At 43.6% G+C, this 21300-nt stretch overlaps 1 protein-coding gene across 1 annotated transcript in view; it reads left to right on the forward strand.

The window, feature by feature from the left end:
• The window catches only part of adgrl2a (adhesion G protein-coupled receptor L2a), a 94645-nt gene that overhangs the window by 70959 nt on the left and 2386 nt on the right, over window positions 1-21300 (forward strand). Inside the window, exons 9-22 of the mRNA XM_078285448.1 lie at window positions 570-608; window positions 2717-2900; window positions 3701-3823; window positions 4405-4610; window positions 5262-5435; window positions 6570-6779; window positions 7590-7810; window positions 8462-8528; window positions 12334-12425; window positions 15102-15270; window positions 15513-15641; window positions 16671-16767; window positions 18543-18671; window positions 19559-19576. Of these exons, the coding sequence (XP_078141574.1) occupies window positions 570-608; window positions 2717-2900; window positions 3701-3823; window positions 4405-4610; window positions 5262-5435; window positions 6570-6779; window positions 7590-7810; window positions 8462-8528; window positions 12334-12425; window positions 15102-15270; window positions 15513-15641; window positions 16671-16767; window positions 18543-18671; window positions 19559-19576 (1858 nt within the window). The remainder of the gene's footprint in view (window positions 1-569; window positions 609-2716; window positions 2901-3700; window positions 3824-4404; window positions 4611-5261; window positions 5436-6569; window positions 6780-7589; window positions 7811-8461; window positions 8529-12333; window positions 12426-15101; window positions 15271-15512; window positions 15642-16670; window positions 16768-18542; window positions 18672-19558; window positions 19577-21300) is intronic.

The following is a 21300-nucleotide window of genomic DNA, read 5'->3' on the forward strand; positions in this document are numbered from 1 at the left end:
GTCTCTCTATCTTAGTCAAGGTTAGACGATTTAGGTGCTTCACTGACATGTTCATGCTTTTAAGTGCGAAGCGCAAAAGGGAATACGCCGTTCCGCAGTGGAGCTGTTATTGTTTCTGACATGAAGTCTGCCCATCTCTCCCCTTCTTTTTAAAGTCAGAAAAGCTGTGAGAAAGACAAACAGCGAAGCGAAAAAAAAACACAAAAGCAATTATATTATTTCAGGCTAGCAAGAGATCTGTATTCATGGCAGTATTTGTACATTTGTTGTAATGGCTGTAATTTGGCTCTGCCAAGGCTAATAGTTCTGTGATGTGTCAGGAGGCTTTGAGAGGAAAATACAGCATGTCATGAATGTGAGCCGGAGAGCTTTTGTTCTTCGACCTCCAGGTAGGCAAGCCAGCAGCACAGGAAACAGTGCAGCGGGCGAGGGGGAGTGGACGGACCAGTCATTCAGTCCGCCAGTCAGTCAGGACCTCGCTTCTAAAAAGCCTTGTACTCAAGCTCGTGAAATTTGCTAATTGTGTGTCTCTGTGTTTGATCTGTTCTTTTTCTTTTCTAATGAAAAAGCTTCAAAAACGAGAAAGGACATGCAGGGCATACATGAAGGTATTGCTACTGGACTGTTCCACTCTGCTTGCTGCCGTTCCCCACCTCCATCCCTGTGCTGTGCGCCCCGTCCCGGCCCGAGCTCGGCAGCATGCCCCCTCTGCACTATCATGTACTCTGTTCCCTCCTCCCTGTGCTTCCTGCATTTTTGAGTAATTGCCTTACACACAGCCACAGTTGTACCCAAAGTGCTTTCTAAGTCAAAGAGAAGCCATCAGCTATTACTAATGTGACTTCTTTTCATGAAGTGTGTTTTTTTTTTTGTTTTTTTTTCTCTTTGCGGTTACAGCAGTGGTGTATTTTGTTTCTCACTCTGTTTTTCCCCATTTCACGTTTCCTTATTGTTTATTCAAGATTGCACATGTCTGGATACATAACACCACAACTCAAACATGCTTACCTCCCTCTCATTATTCATTTACTGAAGGATTTGCTGCTTTGCTGCAATTTTTTTGCTGTTGTCTGAGAGCTCCCTTAAATATAAAAAAACCCTCCTGAATATTGCATCAAGAGTGAAACTCAGTTCACTTGTGATTTATTCAAGCTTTTATCTTCAAGGACCATCACCTGACCTTTCACCGCATGTAAAATAGAAATTGCGGTACTTCTTTCACAAGGACACTGGTTTTCATTTGTTTCATAAATTAGAGGTACAAATCTTTAGCTCTATCTGGTTAATAGGGTTAGCCGGGTCAAACCAATTTTTTGTCCTTTTTCCTCCGATGCTTCCAGGCCGGGCCCACTCATCACAGTATTTTGGCCATATATATCCCTCAACCATTAGGGAGATCAGTGTCCTCCACCTGCCACCAATGTCACCCCCTCCGCCACCCCCCAATCCGGATCGCTCCTTCGGGAGGGTATTAAAATGGATCGAGCTAATTAGCCAGTAGACGGCCATGCGCTCGTAAAAAGGGGGAAGGGAAAGGGAAAAAGATGTAGTTACATTCCCTCTCCCAAAATGTCACATCATCTGTTTTGGTGTTAATGTCCCAGCGCATGGCATATTTCTCGCGGCACGTGGATCTCCAGTCAAAGGTGGTGATGGGGAAAAGGCTGGACGGAGAGCTACAGCGTTAGGGAAGGCGGGTCGATGTAGATGACAGTATTTATGCGACTAATGACAGTATGAGAGGGGATCTGGGACAGAGATCGTTGAGTCAGCAGTATCTGACATCTGCCATATTTGATGCAACAACGCATTAGCCACCCCCGCCCCTTCCCTCGGCCGGCCCCGACATTGATTACCTGATTAGACACATTGATTTGATTATTTCCTGAGGAAATACCAGCGTCGTCTGGATCCTACGCCCATTTATTCCTCTGTCTGTCCAGAGCCGTTCAGACGGCCGAAACATGTGGGGCTGGAAAAATGTCCGTATGAAGGATATAATTCAATGAGATCAGTTATAATAATAATATATTTTGTTTTGCTTTCCTAAATGTGCATAGGAACATTTTAGAATCATTTTCTGGTCTTGTTAGCAGAGTGACTAAGTGATTAGAGATATCCTGTTATCGAACAGCAGAGCTTTTCCACACCTGAGGTGACTGGTGCGTAGGAGAAGACTGTGAGTCGAAAATTAAAGCAAGGAAAAGCTTCCACACGCTATCTACTGAACATTACACTTAGAGCATCTTTATTGAGAACAGGGTTTTGGTACCAGGACCTTCAGCAGGTTATCTCTTGATATCCTGTTATCGGAAAGTCCTGATAGGTTCAATACACCGTGACCCGAGTGTCTGTCCCGCCGAAGTGTCCTTGAGAAAGACACTGAATCTGTAGCAGCTCCAGCGACGCCGTTCTGCACCCGACCGTGTGCTGTGACTCCCTGTGGAGGAGGGACGCTTTATTTTGCTTTATTTTTTAATTCAGCCGAAGCCCAACAGTGTCCTTGTTTGTCATTTATACGGTCAACAAAAACAAATTTACCTCTCGACTTAATATGGATTTCCTCATCATGCACATCATCCCAATGAGGCAGCTCAACACATTTCCCTTTATTTAAGTTTATTGTTTGCATGTTGCTGCTTAAGCTTGTAAGCATCTTATTTTTTCCTGAATTACTCACCTATCTATTTTCTTGTTTTTTTCTCGGGGGACGCAGGCCATTGTGGACACAGTGGATAACCTTTTACGGCCAGAAGCTTTGAAGTCCTGGCAAGACATGAACAGCACGGAGCAAACCCACGCAGCCACCATGTTACTGGATACCTTGGAGGAAGGAGCCTTTGTCCTTGCCGACAATCTAATGGAGCCCGCCATTGTCAAAGTTCCTTCAGACAACATAAGTAAGTAAAACAGAATTTGTAGAAAGCAAACAACAAGCGTGCTCTGTTGATGCGAGCTCAGTTAATTTGATTATTTTCAATTCACTGAAAGAAGAAGTGAGTAACTATGATGGGAAAACAAGGCCGCCGCATAAAAAAGGACTTTGTTTTCATAATATGCGTTTAAACCTCGAGGGAACAGAAAAATAAAGCATATTAGGTTTAACGAGTCGCTTACTGACAAAGTGATGAATATCAGACAATTAAATAGACTGGATTCTCTGATTGCGCGCGCTTAGTTTATAAATGTATGCGTCTGGACCTTGTAACTCTATACATTAATGTGAACATTAGCCTGCTGTGGAGACAAACATTGTTTATCCACTGCCTCCTCCTCCTTTTCCCTTTTTCTTCAGCTGTTAGCGCATACAAGGGAGGGAAGGTGTTATTTTTTGTTTTTCTTCATTTCTCTGCGGTGTCTTATTCAAATGTTTTACTCACAAATCCACTCATTTATTATGTGACTCGTAGGAATGAAATGATCACCTTGGTGCTGGCATTTTTACTCTATAGCTCATTGTTGTTTAGATTGGCTGTTTGAATCGCTGCTGTGTGCGTTGGCCTCCGCAACACTTCAGTCTAGAGTTAGGAATGTCAGCAAGAAGGCCTTGGTATAAACATTTTCTGTTGTTTCCTTCTTGTTCCCTCGTATCAAACAGTCTGTAATGACTTTTCTCTCTTTCTCTCTCTCTCTGCTCTTTCGTTTTCCCTTCATCTTTCTCTAACCCAACCTCTGTATCTGTCCCCCCCCCACTCCCCAGTCCTGGATGTGTATGTGCTCAGCACCGACGGCCAGGTCCAGGACTTCAAATTCCCACAATCCAGCAAGGGTGGCATCTCGATCCAGCTGTCAGCCAATACTGTCAAGCTCAACAGTCGCAATGGTAAGCTCCTTCAGACACGACAAAAGAGAGAAAGAAAGAAATGCGGGAAGAAAGAAGAACTTTCACGCCATTACTCTTGTCACTCACAGAGCGATGGAGTGTTTATTCCATGTGCGAGAGATTGTGAAGGTGTACGGAGGGTTGTGTTTTGACTTTTGTTCCCGTTCCTGTGTCTGTGAAAAGGTGAAGAGTCTGTCAAACCGGTCTGCCAATGCTGCCTGTCAAAACTGACAATGTGGCGTGATTACTCGGCGGTGCTGTTAGTTAGGGAGCACCACAAAGGAGTTGATCCCGAAAAACCCCAAGCACTGTGATATTGGCCGAAAAAAATGACAGGCCCCACTTAGAAGTGTTCTGTCTCTCTCTCTCTCTGTCTTTCTCTCTCTGTCTTTCTCGCCGTTCCCTTGTTGAATCTCTTGTTCTAACATTTTTACTCCTCTTTTTTTTTATCTTGTATTTTTTACCACAGTTTTTCTATACATCCATTGCTTGTCTTGGAAGCTTGTTTTTCTCATCCTCTTTTGTCTGTCTTCATCTCTCTCTCTCTCTCTCTCTCTCTCTCTCTCTCTCTCTCACTCCAGGAGTTGCCAAGCTGGTTTTTGTGCTGTACAAAAATCTGGGCCAGTTCCTCGGCACAGAAAACGCCACCATCAAGATGGCCAACGAGGCTTATGGGCGCAACGTGTCGGTGGCGGTCAACTCTGACATCATCGCCGCCTCAATCAACAAAGAATCCAGCCGCGTGTTCATTAATGACCCGGTGGTTTTTACCCTGGAGCACATTGACGTGAGTGTCCCCGCCGGAGTGAACGGAGAGGTCATATTAAAAAACACCAGGAGGGAACAGCCAGAGTAGACAGAGATCTGCAATTTGAATTGTAAATGCCTGGCTAGGTCAGTCGGCAGTTTATTTAAGTCATTGAACATCAAATTAAAGGAGTCTTTAGAACCTAAGTGAATTCTTAATGAAAACTAATTCTTTAATCAACATTGGGATATAAATGATACCCATTTTCTTTTATAGTGGGGGAAATTAACTCCTAGATTAGCCGTACAATCTAGGATGAAATTACTGGAGCACCAATTATCTTCCGTCTTTTAAAGTTGTCACTAGAGTTCCCAGAGGGCCATGCGTGACTCCATTCTTTATCAGAGAAATTGTGCAATTCCAAAGACATGCCGTCAAACAATTATCCTTCTCTGTTATTAAGGCCTCATATACCCGACCATGCCTCGGTTGATTTGGCAAGCATGTGCCAAATGAGATACAACATATGAATTGCTTCATAAGAGCCGTGAAGTGAAAAATCCTCATCCATATCAGTGCGGGGAAATACTTTGTATGAGTAGGGGGTAAATGGCCTCTGTGTTCTACATGTACTTCAATTTCAGGCAGTCAATTATTTGGACACTTAACCATATCTCTTGTTATCTGCAGATGGAGCACTACTTCAACTCCAATTGCTCCTTCTGGAATTACTCTGAGAGGAGTATGATGGGCTACTGGTCCACCCAAGGCTGCAAGCTCCTGGACTCCAATAAAACACACACCACCTGCTCCTGCAGCCACCTCACCAACTTTGCCATCCTCATGGCACACCGGGAAATCTCAGTATGTAGCTTCCATACTTTCTTCTTTATATATTCTCTGTGTGTATCTGATTTTACTTATGTTTCCTTTTAAATCGAACTACATTATTTAAGACGTTGCTCGTACTGTACGAGCAAACCCAAAAGATACTTGTTTTCGGGCTTACAAGGCTTAAAAGGCAGCGTTGCAAGGTTGCGGTGTGCGTGGAGCTACTTTAAGTGTTGCAGAAACAGTATGAGACTTTCCCTTTTTTGAGAGGGTGCAACCCACTCTCTCTTCCCTGCAGGGGTTGGCCAGTATACCGCGACACACACCGCACCGTCGCTATCACAATTACGGACTTGTTCAGGCAACAGTGTGAGCACAATGCGGCACAGTGCTGCTGTCCTCGTTAGCCGTTTAATTTTGCATAACCATCTGATGGACACATGTCTCATGCTCCCACTCAGCAAAGCAGAAGCGTGGCCAAAAAAGCAAGCTAGTGGGTGACTGTGAGAAGGACAGGTGCAGCAGAAGGCGGTGAAGAGCCGAACGTTCCCACACTGCATGAAAGTGGAAAGATTTAAACGGAATGTTCTCTGGTTCATTTTACTTTTTTTTTAACAATGTAAAACATGCAACTGAGTGTTTTACCTTTGTTTTAAGCAATAATAATATTTTTTTAAGCTGACTTCAATATTTTTGGACAAGATTATCCTCCCCAACCAGTTGTGCTTTATCACTCTTTCTGCCCTACAAAGCTAAAGGGCAGTAGCTGCATAAGACCAGATGGTGAAACTGAGAAAAATGGCTTCATTATCTTCATCTTCTTTATCTCCTATCCTCACAAAAGTATTATTGGTACAGAAGTTGATAATATATATTGTTTAGTAGCACCTATTTTTGTTAAAATGCAAATCTAAACTTGAGTCCTGACGTTTTACCTTTGAAAAACACAAAAAATAGTTACTGCTGGCAGCACTTATCACCCTTGTCTGGCTTCAGTGCTTCTGATTGGTTACCAGTTATTTCTTGGTGTCTTGTGAGAAATAGAACGGCAGTATTTCCACCCCTGCTCTTGGAGTTGAGATGTGGGAGCAGTGGGACATCTTCATTTCTTTCTATTGACAAACAGACGTTTTAATGTGCCCTATCGTTTATTTCTCCCCCATCCAGGGTAAAGACGGAGTGCATGAGCTGCTTCTGACCGTCATCACTCGCGTGGGGATCGTGGTGTCCCTCGTCTGCCTCGCCATCAGCATCTTCACCTTCTGCTTCTTCCGGGGCCTGCAGAGCGATCGCAACACCATCCACAAGAACCTGTGCATCAATCTCTTCATCGCCGAGTTAATATTCCTAATTGGTATCGATATGACGGAACCCAGGGTAAGCTGGAACGATTGCACCCTATTGATTTGGTTTTGATTCATTTCCCTGTCTCACTTTATCTCCTCTCGCCCCCCAAAACAAAACAAAGGACCCTTCCGATGTGAAATTGATGAGACTTTAAGCATTGTTTGTTTCCAACCTTCTCGGCTTGTCCCCGACATGACATGAGTGAGACAGCACCATTAATATAGATTACTAAGGGGCCGTGTCTCCCACTCGACAGGTCTTTTTTCCTTTCTCACTTAAAGCCACAGTTGCCATGGCTCGCACTGTCCTCAGAAACTAGAGCATCCACGCTGTTGTATTTCTTTATTTCTTCTCCCTTTTCACCTAAGAGTTGGAGCACATTTTTGGTGAGAAATGGCTTTTGTGTAGCACATAAATGTTGTGCATACAGCTGGGAATCAAGGCTTCAACTGTTGAGCAGCGTGATTCAAGCACACATGCTAAATAGCACAGACAATTAAACCTACTGATTAACCTTGCAATGCAAATGCCATTTAGATTCCCCCTGTATCGCTGGAAGGTTAAACCTGCGCATCGACAGACCCCATGTGGTGACTGAATATTCATTATCTTTTTATTAAGGAAGTGTGATACTTTTTAAAAGTTCTTTTCATCAGTTTCACTGAGATGTGTTCAACTGAATGGAAAAGGCAGCGGTGAATGTATTCAGTGGGATTCCACTGTTATGTTTAGATCAGATTTGTACCACTTTACCTCAAAGATCTGCCAAGTTTTTTGAAACTATGATTGCATTGTTTACTCTCAGTTGTTTTAATCAGTCTAATAATTCCTCTGTCTCAGATTGGGTGCTCCATCATTGCGGGGATCCTACATTTCTTCTTCCTGGCCTCCTTCGCCTGGATGTGTCTGGAGGGAGTGCAGCTGTACCTCATGCTCGTGGAGGTCTTTGAGAGCGAATACTCACGGAAAAAGTACTACTACGTGTCCGGATACCTCCTCCCCGCCATCGTGGTCGGCGTCTCCGCAGCCATTGACTACAGGAGCTACGGGACCAAGAAAGCGTGAGTGAAGCCTTCTGGATAAATCCTTGGAAATGCAGAGCGTAAGCCCTGGATGCTGCACTGTGTGGGCTTACCTACTGTGTCTGTGTGTGGCAGCTTTTGAAAAGAAATCTACTCATCATTTCTGCCAGCGCCTTTTGTGCATCCCTGGAGACTACACCAAAACATTTGAGCTCCTCTGCCTGGGATGGGCAGCTGTTCAATTTTTTATGTCATTTGAAAGTGGCTGACAGACTCAACACTGTGGTTTCAGGGGGCCGCGGCTACATTAATGCCTCTCTGCTCAAAGACCCTCCTGTGACCTCTTGTTTGTAAATGCTCTCTTTAAAGAGAAGAGCACTGTGCAGAAAAAGCCTTTTACGTAGATTAATGGCCATATCTCAGCTAAGACCCAGCTATCCAGCGAGGCTACTTGGGGTCTTCCCTTTGTTTTGTATAACCGTGTTAATGTTCAACTTGTGCGGGGGATTTTGAGAGCACTCCAAGTCCATTATTGTCTAAAAATGATCTTCTCCGTGTCATGAGTCATCGTTTTTGACCCAGAATTAATTTCCTTCCATTGATATTTGGCTCGAGGAGTCTGCGGATAGGGCTGTTTGTCTTAGGAAGTGTGTGTTTTCCCAAGCTGAAGTGTGTGTTTTTGTGTCGTAGGTGCTGGCTAAGTGTGGACAATCACTTCATATGGAGCTTCATAGGACCTGTCACCTTTATCATCATGGTAAGTCGATTTTCTTTTCCTGAGAATAAGCTTATAGTGACAGACAGAGAGTGAGGAAGGGAGAGAGACAGATGAAAGAGAGATGCAAGAGAGAGAGAAAAAAAAGAAGTGAGATAGTGGAACTGAATGAAGAGAGCGAGCGTATGATTTTTTTTGCTCAGATTCTTCTCAATGATAGCAGGTTATTTTAACGCCAAAGACAGATTTTTGAGGCATACAACATATTCCCCCTGCCTCTCACCAGCTGACAAGGATTTGATAATGTAGTTTCACCTTGCATTTTCACAACAGCTCCCTTGAAGTTTCACAGACATTGCCTAATGGCTTTCAAGTTCCATTTTTGGTTGAAACAAAAAGCTGTAAAATGGCCTCAAGGTGTGCATTCTACAGCACATAAGATGGCACTGTTAGGGTTTATCGCTGCTTTTTTCCTCCTCTGCGTCAGCCTCTCTCTGTGTGTATGCGTGTGTGTATGTCCTCCAGTAGTAAATAGCAGATGACGGTGTCAGGGAGAAGAAGAAAGCAAAGGCACCTCTCTGTTTGGTCAAGGACCGTCAGGGGTGAAGGACATACAGCATATTATATTGACATATGTGCCATTGAAGCATGCAATTATTTACTGGTCATGACATTATTATCTCCCGCTCCATCAGAGAGGCTCAGAGGAATGAGACCTGAGGGAGTCTTACCTCTCCACGCAAAAAGAAAAAAAAAAAAGAAAAAAAGAAATAGCAGGTGGTATTCCTCAGACAGATCCTCTCAGCCTACTCTGCCATGTATTGCTTTGCCCCCCATGCACACCAAGGGATGAGGAACCGCTCCAAACTTGCCTTGCCGCTGTGCAGCGAGGCTGAGTAATATTTGTTCAGCGCTGTGTTCATTATCCAGCTTAATGGTTAGTATCTATAGATGCGGTGACCTCTGTTGAACGCCAAACTCACACTGAAAGCACACTGGAGAGAAGAGGCACCCGTGTCAAATCCCGGCCGAGTCTCCGTTCACCACTGGCTGACCGCTATGAGCTTTCGCAGTAAAGATCTAATACAGCTCTCTGTCTGTGCGGTAATAGAATAAAAAAAGCCCTTTCAGTTGGAAATAATAGAGGACAAGCTAACTTTGTAGTAAAAAAAAAAAGCACATTTCTCCCTGTCTCAGCAAATGCTCCGTCAGCCACACAGGAATATGTTTTCGTTCCCTAAATTGGACCCTCATTGTTTTCCAATCGCGTGTTGGTTCCATAATGATTTGCATGAAAAATGTGTCTGCGGTGGAGATGATGATCAGGATCCCGGTGGTGATGACCTGAGAGATAGAATCATGACCCCGTGAGGAGCTGATGTATTGTAGCAGAGCTAATGTGCGACAGGAATGAGGATTTGCAACATCGGCTCAGGCGTCGCGCGCCGCTTTTCTGTTTGCAACAATTGACAAGAAAAGACAAAGTACTACGGAAAGGGGCATCTCAGGGGAGCGTGCAGGAGCAAGGTTCCTCTGCACCATCCGTGACCCTGGCTTCTCTACAAATTGGCTCTGTCCTTGCCAATGAGGGACAGGGAGAGGGAGAGGAGAAACGGCACATGAGCGGGAGCAAGGGAGAGAAAGCAATGCTGCTTATGTCACACTCGGTGACACCAGACGCCTTGCTCCTGTCTGGCCACCCAAACCACGTTCACGCCGGGTAACTTTGGTCTCACCCGAGGCGGTCATGCTCAAAGAAATGTGCTCAAAAAATGTTGTTTTCTCCTCATCACCTTTCTTCTCGTCCTTGCCTTTCTCTTTTTTTTGTTGTTTTTTTTTTTTCCGCTCCTGGCTGAAACAGGTCCTAAATGCTAGACTGAAAGCGGAAGCCGGTGGAAGGCACTTTGAGCCTGTTCTTAGGCAGAGGTTGCCCCGTCTCTGGGCACAGGGGGTATTAGCTCCATGAAAGAGGAACATGGAAGTAATGAGTGGTGGGGGGAGCCATTAGTATGCTTGAGATGGCTTCAACACAAGGCCTCGTGGATCATGACACGTCGTGAGCAGTTCTTATCATCTGGACAGCTCCATCTGCACCTTTAATATTTCATCCCCTCCAGTTCATTTGGAGTTCAGTGTGTACACACACACTCCGCTTCAGAAAAAGCTTTCTCCTCGGTCCCACTGTGGCGAGGTGCTTCTGCATGGCTTGCAGTGATGATTCAGAGAGGGAGAGACAGAGAGACAGAGTGAGGGATAGAGGCAAGGCAGCTCCGCTCTTGCAAGGTAACTGGGGCTCCCCCGGGAAGGGCCGAGAAAGCATGTCGGTGGGGGTGGGAACATGTGCCGTGCTGCTAGGTTACTTTAAAGTACTGTGTCCCTCTCCTCTGTCTCATTGGATCCATGTCACCACTCCAGGCTGTGTGAAAGGGATTTTCAAAAGTCCTCACCCTCCTGCCCCTCCCCCGTTCCCCGCTGTCTGACTCATGCAGGCGGCTGATAGAAATAATGGCTGATAGCTGCGAAACAAAACACAGCATCAGTGCCGTCCATGATATAAAAGAAGCTGCACGATTTCAGAATTTTTTTTTTTTTCCAACCTCCCTCTCCTTTGCTGCCTGGGTTATTGTGAGCGGCTCCAGCAGTTGATTGCATGGGGAGGGGTGATGTATTGATCACAGGCAGTCTTTTGATAGCAGCGTGCACTAGAACACAGAGAATTTGTGCTCAAGAGTGAATGGCCACGGTCTGAGTCCAGCTCACAAAGGGCATTCATTTATTTCATGCCCTCATACCGGCAATGCCTTTCCATTTTTCTCCTGCCAATGTTTTGGTGCTCTAAAGATAAAATGATACTATTGAAAAGCATTGTTCATGGAGCTAACCAGGAAAATCAATTGAAATGAATAGCTAATAGTCTGCACTTTCAGATTTCTCTCTGCAGAAAGAATAGTGAATAGTGTTGTGTGTGTTTATTTGTATGCGTTATTTTGTTAACCACATGCCATTGAGTTTCTCTATACATATATTCAGGTATTCTAAGGAATTATTTATACACATCTAGTTTGCAGTACAAAATCACAGTCTGGTTCGTCTGCTGTGTGTGTGTGTGTGTGTGTGTCAGAGACTGGTTTGCCCCAGAATAAATGTTTTTGAAGTAAATTATTTGGAGCGGCTCCTTGCTGGCCCATCCAGCCTATGTGTCTCTAAATCATGGTATTGATTTTTAAGGTACCGAGTAAATGCTCTGAGAAACGGCACATAGTATCCTTGTCTCCACCTGATATGTGCCACTGGCTCCCTTAAGATTTAATACATTAAAAAAGAAAGGGAAAGGCATATGAGTCTTTCTTTCTTTCTTTCTTTCTCTCTCTCTCTCTCTCTCTCGCTCTCCCTCCACACCCAAGAATCGAAGAAAATATACTATGTTCCCTCAAGCCTTTTGTAGCTGGTTATACCTTATAATATTTCACTATGTGCATAAAATGATATGCAGTTGTTTTGTACAACAAGAGGGTCTCCTATTTCCCCTGCTACTTTTCATTCCCCTCTGACTTTGCCAGACTGTTGCTGTGTGGCTGTTTTTTTGTACTGTGATGGGTTTTAATGCATTTCCATGCTCTTATTGATATAGAATGACACTAAATTTGGCGCCAGTCGGCCCGTCTGAGCCCGGCTGGAACGATAGATGTTTATTGGATTAGTCTGTGGACATGCAGAGATTTGAAGGCTCTCCTCTTTTAATACTTATAGACAAATTAACAGTTTTTTTCCCCCCCCTCTCTCTGTCTACTATATCTTGAGTCATACATCTTCATCCATTAACCCTGCTATTACTCTGTTTTGACAGCTGAATCTCATCTTCCTGGTCATCACCATGTACAAAATGGTGAAGCACTCTACCACCCTGAAACCAGACTCCAGCCGACTGGAGAATATAAAGTAAGTAAAGCGTCTAAAACCCTGCATTCTCATGCTTATCAGCAATATACTGTTGGTGGTGTTCTGCCACCGCCCCGAGGAAAAAGTCACAAGGCATTGGCTGTTTTACTCTTGAGGTAATGTTTTTTGACGTGATAAGTTTTGATGAGAAAATGCATTATTTCTTCCCCCCTTTCAAGTCGAATTTGCTTTCACTACCAGACTAGCCCTTGTCAGTGACATTAGAGTATCTTTCTTTTCCCTGTGGTAGAAATTTAAATTGTCCAGACGGAACATTTACCAGAGGAATTCCAATTGACTCCAGAGATCTCAAATTTTACACAGAGGCCAGCGGTTTTTGAATGAGAATTATGGCATGACCGTGCTGTAATGATGACAACATTGACTTTGTGAGCCGTCTTTTAGTCCTTTGTTGTTTAGCTCCAAGCCACCGGCCGCAGAATTGCACTGGCATGACACACACCACTCTAAGACTGCGACTTAACTATGCACTGTTAGGTCTGCAGGGCGGGGCGCAGTGGAAGAGAAGAGCTACCATGTGTGTTTCCCCCCCCCCGGTGGAACAAGTCAAATCTTTTTTTATAGTTCCCAGCTTCTTAAACCAGAAAAGAATTCCTTCCCCAATACAACCGCCACCAGGCCGACCACCACCCCACCCCACCCTACCCTTCTGACAAGTTTAGGCTTTCCCAGTAGCCTCAACAGTGTTTTGCTTCTGGAAGGAGAGCAAATGTTTTTCCGAAGCACTGATTTGTCTGTTTGCATTCGGGGGGAGAAAAGAATATTTATTGCTTTATATCGCAGATTGAATTCCATATGGGTGGATATACGGTTTTGTTGCTTTCAAAAGTTATTTTCGATAGCGTAGCTCCACGCCAGTTTACACCATTATATATCGTATTTGAACTCCCACTCTGCGTAGGAGCGGCGGCGCAACTATTTTTACCAGTGTTTGTTATTTTTCATTTTCCTTAATGAATGTGTTCAGCATTACAGCACCGTGGTGAAATGTAATCAGGAAGAATGGTCAAATTCTGCTTATTTAGACTGCTTGGTTTATTTGAGATGGACTACTCCCTTATCAAGAAAACCGCCACACCATTTACACAACATGGTAGCGTTTCGAATGGTGTGTTTTTTGTGCTCGGATGTTAGAATTGATTTGTCATTGGCTTGTTTATACAGCATAAATACCCGGTGTATAAATAAACTGTCTGCTATTTCCTGTTGTCTTGTTGGTTTTATGTTTTTTTGCGGCAAAGCTGTCCAAACCATTGACCTGGTGTGAAAGTCGGCGTAGCACCAGTGTCGCTGCATGTTGCATGTCAAGAGAAAGTTAACCCACACCGTCTCCTTTCTCTTCTCCTATCGTTGTCTTGTCCTCTTCTCTCTGTTCTGTGATCCACACCAGTAATTATCGCGTTTGTGACGGCTACTATAATACAGATTTGCCTGGGTAAGCTTCTGCTACACACCTCAGATAATTTTACCCACATTGCACCACCCACGCATAGCATAAATGCAAATCCGACCACAGACGAAGTGTTTGCTCTGACCGAATGCTTTGCACAGAATTTTGTAATTGAATCATCAACAGCCAAACACACAACTCTCAGTCCTTGTTAGACCCTTAATTTCATTGCCTCCCGTAATTTCCCCTGGATCAAAGTTGAAGATATCTCACTCAAATGCCGACTAACCCACGCTGTGATGCGTTCTGATCTAATTGTGTTTCTCTCTTCCCGCTTATCATGCTCTCTAGCTATGAAGATAATAAACCGTTTATCAAGTAAGGACATGTTGCCCAGAAGTCTTCTCGTCAGCCTGTAGTTTATTCTCTCCTCGTTTTTTTCTTTCTTTTCTTTTCTTTCCCTCATCTTTCTTTCTTTTTCTTTCTTTCTTTCTCTTTCTCTTTTTCTTTGTTTTGCCCGTTCATTCCTTCCAAAACCTCAGCTCCAAAGCTAGCCATGCTCTGTCCTCGTGACCGTTCACCTCCTCCATGTCCGTCATCTCGCTGTCCCGTCTTGTTGTCGTCGTTGTTTGTGTGTTTGAACTTTGAACTCTGACCCTCTGCCGGTGTCTGGAGGCTCCACAGGACCTTCACACACCAGGCGGGGAATCTCCTTTTCCCTTTAACTCTTTCCACATCTCCCTAGTTCTCCAGTTGTGGAAGCAAACTAGAAATACATATTCTAGTATATAGAATATAAGATCATATTTTTAGTAGAGTATAAGATTCAAATGGATGATAACATAATGCCCAATTTGTGTCTTTTTTTTGAACATGCTGCCCAAAAGTGTCCTCTGATTATGCCGTAGAAAATGTGCTCACTCATTCAAGCACATTTTTAAAAAATGGCATTTACACAAAACCATTTTTCAGCAAGTTTGGTTTCCTTCCTGTCTGTTTTGAAGCCAGGACCTGCATTCGAGTTTGGCTTGGAGTGGGGGTGTGGGGGGGAGGGGGGGGGGAGTGAAGACACAGCAGGAGGGCGTATGTTTGTTTGTTGACGTTTCAGTGTTTTTGATTCCCTTGGTTTACTCTGTTTTTTTTCCTCGCTAGACTCCGCTTGTCATAGTTTTAGGTGATAACACATCCCAGTCATAATTCTCTCAGAATATCGAATCCCTCTCATGCTCGTCCTCTGCTTGTGTTTGTTTCCGGCTCTCCTTTAGGTCCTGGGTCCTGGGTGCCTTCGCTCTGCTGTGTCTGCTGGGTCTGACCTGGTCCTTCGGCCTGTTCTTCATCAACGAGTCCTCGGTGGTCATGGCGTACCTCTTCACCATATTCAACACCTTCCAAGGAATGTTCATCTTCATCTTTCATTGCCTTCTCCAGAAAAAAGTGAGTTTGTTGTTATTCGCACTACTCTGCACAAAGACTAGCCAAGGTTAAAGGCAGTATCCGTCTCTTCAGGGACGCGGTTTGTTGCAGCAGTGACGGCCAGACTTTTGCAGCAGCATGCAGAATTCACTGAGCGCCTCACGCTGATATAAAAAACAAACATAGGCCCGCCTGAAGATCTTGGCTAAGTCATATGAAAAAGTCAACATTGTATGTAAACACTGGGCCGTTTGCTCACACAGGTCCGCAAAGAGTACAGCAAGTGCTTCCGCCACACGTACTGCTGCGGAGGGCTGCCGACTGAAAGCTCACACAACTCTGCAAAGACTTCCACCACGAGGACCAGTGCACGCTACTCCTCTGGTACACAGGTAGACCAGCCCGCTCATACAGTCAAAGCCTCATCCAAACGTCAAGGCAGAGAGGAGCACAGAAGTTGCTGCGCACACACACACCACCTTGATGCAGCAGGACTTAATTTAATACAGTAAAATAAGACAACATTTTGCCAAGTCATGTCTTTGTCAGCATTGCAAAGTACTACTCCGTCCGGTCTGTGAGTGCGCAGCAAACTGCTTCTAATTCAAATTCTGTTTCATCAGTCCAGGAGTGCATTCTCTCTGTTCCTCTCAGAGAGGAACACAGACAAATTGACATTGATTTTTGTCTAAATTAAGGACGGGTAGTCCACTGAAATGTTTAATCCACTGAAAGATCATTTATTAAGAATGCCAAAGTTTAAGCAGTTAGATGTGTAAATGTACTTTTGGCATAAGCACGTAGACGTTGCTCAAAAAATGCATATTGTGCATTTTAACTACAGAGGTAGATCAAGACATACAAGCATTATCCCACATTTTACAAGCAGCTTCTACTGTACTGCATGAGTACCTTTTTTCTGCTCTACCCCCCTTAGCACTTGCTTTTATCTTTTTTTCTCACTAACGTCATGTGCATGGGAAATAGTACTGCACTATTTTAAGAGCATTGCAAGCACATTTTACCATGGGGAAAGCCAAAATTGCAAAAATGATATATGCTTTATCCCTTTATTATTAAAGGCAAATAGACCTTAGTAGACAATACCTCCAGATGTACTGTGCCTATACAGAAACATCCCTATCATATTGGATTCCAAGTTAACTTCCAACCTTATGCAAGACACGACCAGAGCTGCAGTGCAAACGTAGTGAAACGTTAACTTCAATAAAATTAGTTTTGAAGGTTACATACAGTGGAAATGAGCATTAGCGCTACACTTGCCTCACTCTATCATAGTGGGCAAGTGTGGAGTGATAATAGTGTATACAATGTATGAAGAAAAACGTAATGAAAGTTGATCTGAAAGGTGAACGGGCTTGTTTAAAAGTCCTAATGACTGTCCCTTGTTGACCTGACAGAGTCGTATCAGGAGAATGTGGAATGACACCGTAAGAAAGCAATCTGAGTCCTCCTTTATCTCAGGTGACATCAACAGCACCTCGACCCTTAACCAAGGTCAGTCTCACACCTCATCTCTCCTCACATGCACACATATGCACACATTTCATCATCGGGCTAAAAATACCTCCTTCAAGTTCCAATGATTTCACACAGCCGTAGAGGGTCCTACTCTGGGAATTGTAATAAATGCTCTAAGCTTGAAAAGACAGAGCAGTGCGCAAAAGAAAAAAAAAAGGAAGAAAAAAAATCTAGGCCTATAGTCTAGTCTCCCTGTTCTGCCAGCGAAGGATTACGAAAATCCATCCTCAAATACTCTGTGCGCCGTCATTCTGGCCGGTAACGTCAGTCACAAATTAGGGCAAGGCTAGAACATTTTTTATTTAATTGCTGGCCATCCAAAGTTCAAACTCTAGCTCAGGGGAAACATGGGCAAAACTGAAAACAGTAAAAAAAAAGAGTTTTATTTTAGAAAAATCTTGGTCGCCTTAACACGCAGAGAGGCCATTTGTTGCCTGGCATATAAGGTGACCTCCGTTACTTCATGAGGGGATTCAGGAGGGAAGAGGGGGGGGAAGAACTGTCATTTATTATTTAGTCGCAGCACAAATATGATGATGAGAAGATGATGTTCAACTCTGGCTGACCCGGAGTGCTTAGTGTGTTGTTCGGCTTTCTGCTTCTTCTGAAATGGCTTTCCAAGCATGCGAGGGAAGAGGGGTTACACTGAGGTAGTCTGACTTCACCCCCCGCCCCCCCCCCCTCCTCCTCCTCCTCCTCCCTCCCCAACTCCTGTCTCTGCCGTTCTTCGCCCTCACTTTCTTTTTTGCTGCCACTTCCCACAAGGTAAAACATTACACCTAGGGGTTTGTAACACATTGTGACTGGCTGATACATCGATAAAAATGTAGAGGGAGGGGTTTTTTTTTGTTTTTTTTTACAGTTTCCCCGCAGATGTTAATGTAAAGGTTGGATATTGATCACTGGGTTGTAGTAGCCTAGTTACCCTTGAGACGAGTGCACTAAAGGAGGGCTCTATCTCCTGGAAGTGCTTCCCTGTCATTAAACACATCCTGGGAGACTTCCCGACGTCCCAGATGGCATTTAGCACAGGTGATAAATGGCCCTGGAAATACCCCCAAGTCCCCAAAACACACCACTAGCTGTGAAAAACGCTTGGAAGATGAGGTTTGGAAGAAAATGGCCAACTCTTTTTGTCTAAATATATTTTTTGATATCTAAACTCGGAGGGATTCTGCATTCTATTGTGGGTGGGATTTTATGTTTGAACCCGGTTCAGTCGATAAACCCTTGCACAAAAGCAGAAAGGCTTGAGGAGGCTGTTTTTGAAGAATGATGTTTATTCAAATAATAAGTAAACATGAAAAATAACGATGACAGGATGCAATAATGAGCGCAGTGGTTTCAAATTAGACTTCCTTGAGAATTTGGTGGTTGAAAAGGTTGAAAGATCAGTTACATGCAGCTGTTTATATAATAGATAACAGACAATTTATCAGATGTGGACATGTGAAGGAGGCCAGGCAACGCTGAACTTTCTGCCATATCCAGAAGTAGCTGACTGCTCGCATCTCCCTAGTTGCTTCAGTAACCTTATTCTGCATTTCAACTTCAAAACAAACACTCTGTTTTCATGATATTTCTGCCAGTAGCCCTGGATGACACCACATCCTTCAAAAGACAAACTCACTACTTTCAATGAAAATCCTGCTGTGAAATTTTCCTTTATTTCTTTTCTCCATGAAACACCTCGATCTCTGTCCGCGGAGCGCTCCAAACTGATCTGCTCTTCTTCTGTCTTGCCACTCCAGGAATGACGGGAAATTATCTACTAACAAATCCTCTTCTTCGACCACAAGGCACTAACAACCCTTATAACACCTTACTGGCTGAGACAGTCGTATGTAACACCCCCACGGCTCCAGTGTTTAACTCGCCAGGTGTGCTTACTTAACACTTTCACCTACATTCAGGCCTCTCTCTCTCTCTCTCTCTCTCTCTCTCCCTCTCTCTCTCTCTCTCTCTCTCTCTGTTTCTTCTCTCTTTGCTTTCTTTCTTTCTTTCCCTCCTGTCTCTTCACTTGAGTTTACTGCAGGCCTTATCAAGAGCAGAATGTTCTGGAGTATCGCCTTTCCTTCTGAATCATTGTCTCCCAAATGGTTGATAGATACAGTGTTTATATGTCTGCATGTGTGTGTCTGTGTGTGTGTGTGTGTGTGTGTGTGTGTGTGTGTTTGTGTGTGAGAATGCACACGTGTGTGCTTGCGTGAGAGAGAATCTTGTGATTCATCATGATCCACCCTCTGCGCTCTCATATTTCTCTTATCCAAACTCACTGCTGTATGGGACATAATGATTAAGCTGGGAACGAGATACTACGTATTCTGCCTTGAGATAGTGTAAACTATGCTGTAGACCCCAAGCTGTAGTCTAAATTGCATGATTATTAAGATTTATGCTCCTGAATTTATCATGATCTTAATGCAATTTGTTATTTTTGGTGTGTTTTTAGAGGGAGCTTTCCCCTTAAAGCATGCATGTTACACTGCAAGCAAAATTAATTAGTCTCTTAATACAGATGTGCTTAATGCAGCTTTTGCATTAAGTTTTATTTTAATAAGATTGAGATATTTGGTTATAGGTAGCAATTAATTGAAGCTGATACCAATACAAACTTCAAAAAATACACTATATCTCAATTGCACATGGCATTTAAGCTCTTATGATTTCATACTGTAAAGATTGTGCTGTGATTGTGTGTGCTACTTGGAAATTGAAATGGCGTCTTCTGTTATGTTTTCTGCTTTTCCCTTGTGCTTCCCTCTAGTGACCTACAGAGAGACAAGTATGGGAGTAAAACTTAACTTTGCCTATCAAATGTAAATTTTTTTCAGCATGCTTATTAAAAACAACCAAAAACCCTGGCACAATCACTGGTTTACTTTAGGTCATTAACACACACTCAGTGAGCAAGCGGTTCACAAAATTTATCTACCCAAATTCTACTCTATTCTGGAAAAAGAAAAAAAAAATCCTTTTTGATTTGATCTATTTCAGATTCCTTCAGTCAATTCAAGTAATCTTTACTATCTGACAGCTTTATCACAAATGCCAGTTACTCTGCTTCTCTCTCTTCTGCTTAAGTTTGTGATTTTAACAGACCAAAAAAAATGTGTTGCTTTTTTCCCCGGCAGAAAGGAATATTTATTAGAGACGAGGTTTTGTTGTTTTTGGTTTTTTTTTGTTTCTTTTTTGTTTTGTTTTTCCTCCCAAAATGTCCATCCCCCTGTGGCATTCAGCAGTCTCAGTGTCCAGTAGTATTCCCCTCACATCTGTCCTAGGCTTTCTAGACAACACCTGTCTGGCCACCAAATTGCCTCCTAGCATGCATAAACAAAACACATGGACGTCATGGCAGCAGCTGTTTAATTTTCACTCACTCTCCTTCTTTACTTTCTTGTCATTTCCCTTTCCTCTCATCTCCAATACGCCCTGTGATGTCTACACTGTTTTTACACGTCTCCGGTGTGTCTGCAAATCACAGTCACCCCTCTTATCTGGACAACAGCATGCGTCGCCTTGAAATCCCCATTAATCTTCATCTTATGTTTTCTTCTTTTTTTTTTTTTTTGTGTTACATTTGTTGTCGCGCAAGCAAGCATGTGTTGGCTGTGGCTGATGCACAGTTTTTTTTTCCTTTCTCTCCTTTCTCACCCTCGCTCGGTCATAGCACAACTAATATTTATTCTTTTGGCTGCTGATTTCCATGACCCCCATGCTTAGAGAAATTCCTAACATGACTGCGTCTGACCTCTGCAGCGGCTGTGTTATTCTTGAGCTGTTCTGCTAGTGAGCGGGGTCTCACTGGGAACTGTCACTGTGACGGATGCCAAGCGTTGGGCTGCGGGCAAGCTCTGACCTTTGCCAGCTTTGGGTACACAAGCTGCCAACTAATGGAAAGAAAGTGTACCAACGTAAACACAACTATATCCCCGCTCAATTAAAGTCCCCCTTCCGCCCCCTCCTGAAAAACACAAACGGACCCAAAAACGAGCTGTTGGCATTTAATTCTAAGGAGAAAAAAGCTCTTTAATGCTTGTTGATTTAATTTGCTGAACCCTTGCTCTTACTAAGTTGCAGAGTTTTACTTTACTTTTTGTTGTTCCTTTGAGTGATTCTTCTTCATCTTGTTACAATAAATCATTTTACTTTCTTTTGTACATCAGCTGCTCTTAGACCAGATAGCCTGAGCAGACAGACATGATGTGAGTTGTCCAAAGTGAGTCTTTTCACCTGCTGTGTGTGGTGATGTGGGAGTGCTGCTTGTGGGCCCCCTCCCCTTGTAGTGAGAACAAAGATGGCTGTCTCATGTTGATACATGACTCCTTTCCCTTTCTGTCTATGTCATCTTTTCCCATCGCTGTCTTTTTCTTTCCCTCGACACATCAAACCACTTACTTGCTAGAAATTCTGTCAATATATGTTGTAGCTTGCCCGTTTGTGGCTACATACCTGTGACCATATACTTTTGCTGTGTGTATTGTGATGGTCATTACTGTTTCAGTTTGT

Source organism: Centroberyx gerrardi, chromosome 9 (assembly GCF_048128805.1).
Source record: "Centroberyx gerrardi isolate f3 chromosome 9, fCenGer3.hap1.cur.20231027, whole genome shotgun sequence".
Taxonomy (NCBI): Eukaryota; Metazoa; Chordata; class Actinopteri; order Beryciformes; family Berycidae; genus Centroberyx; species Centroberyx gerrardi.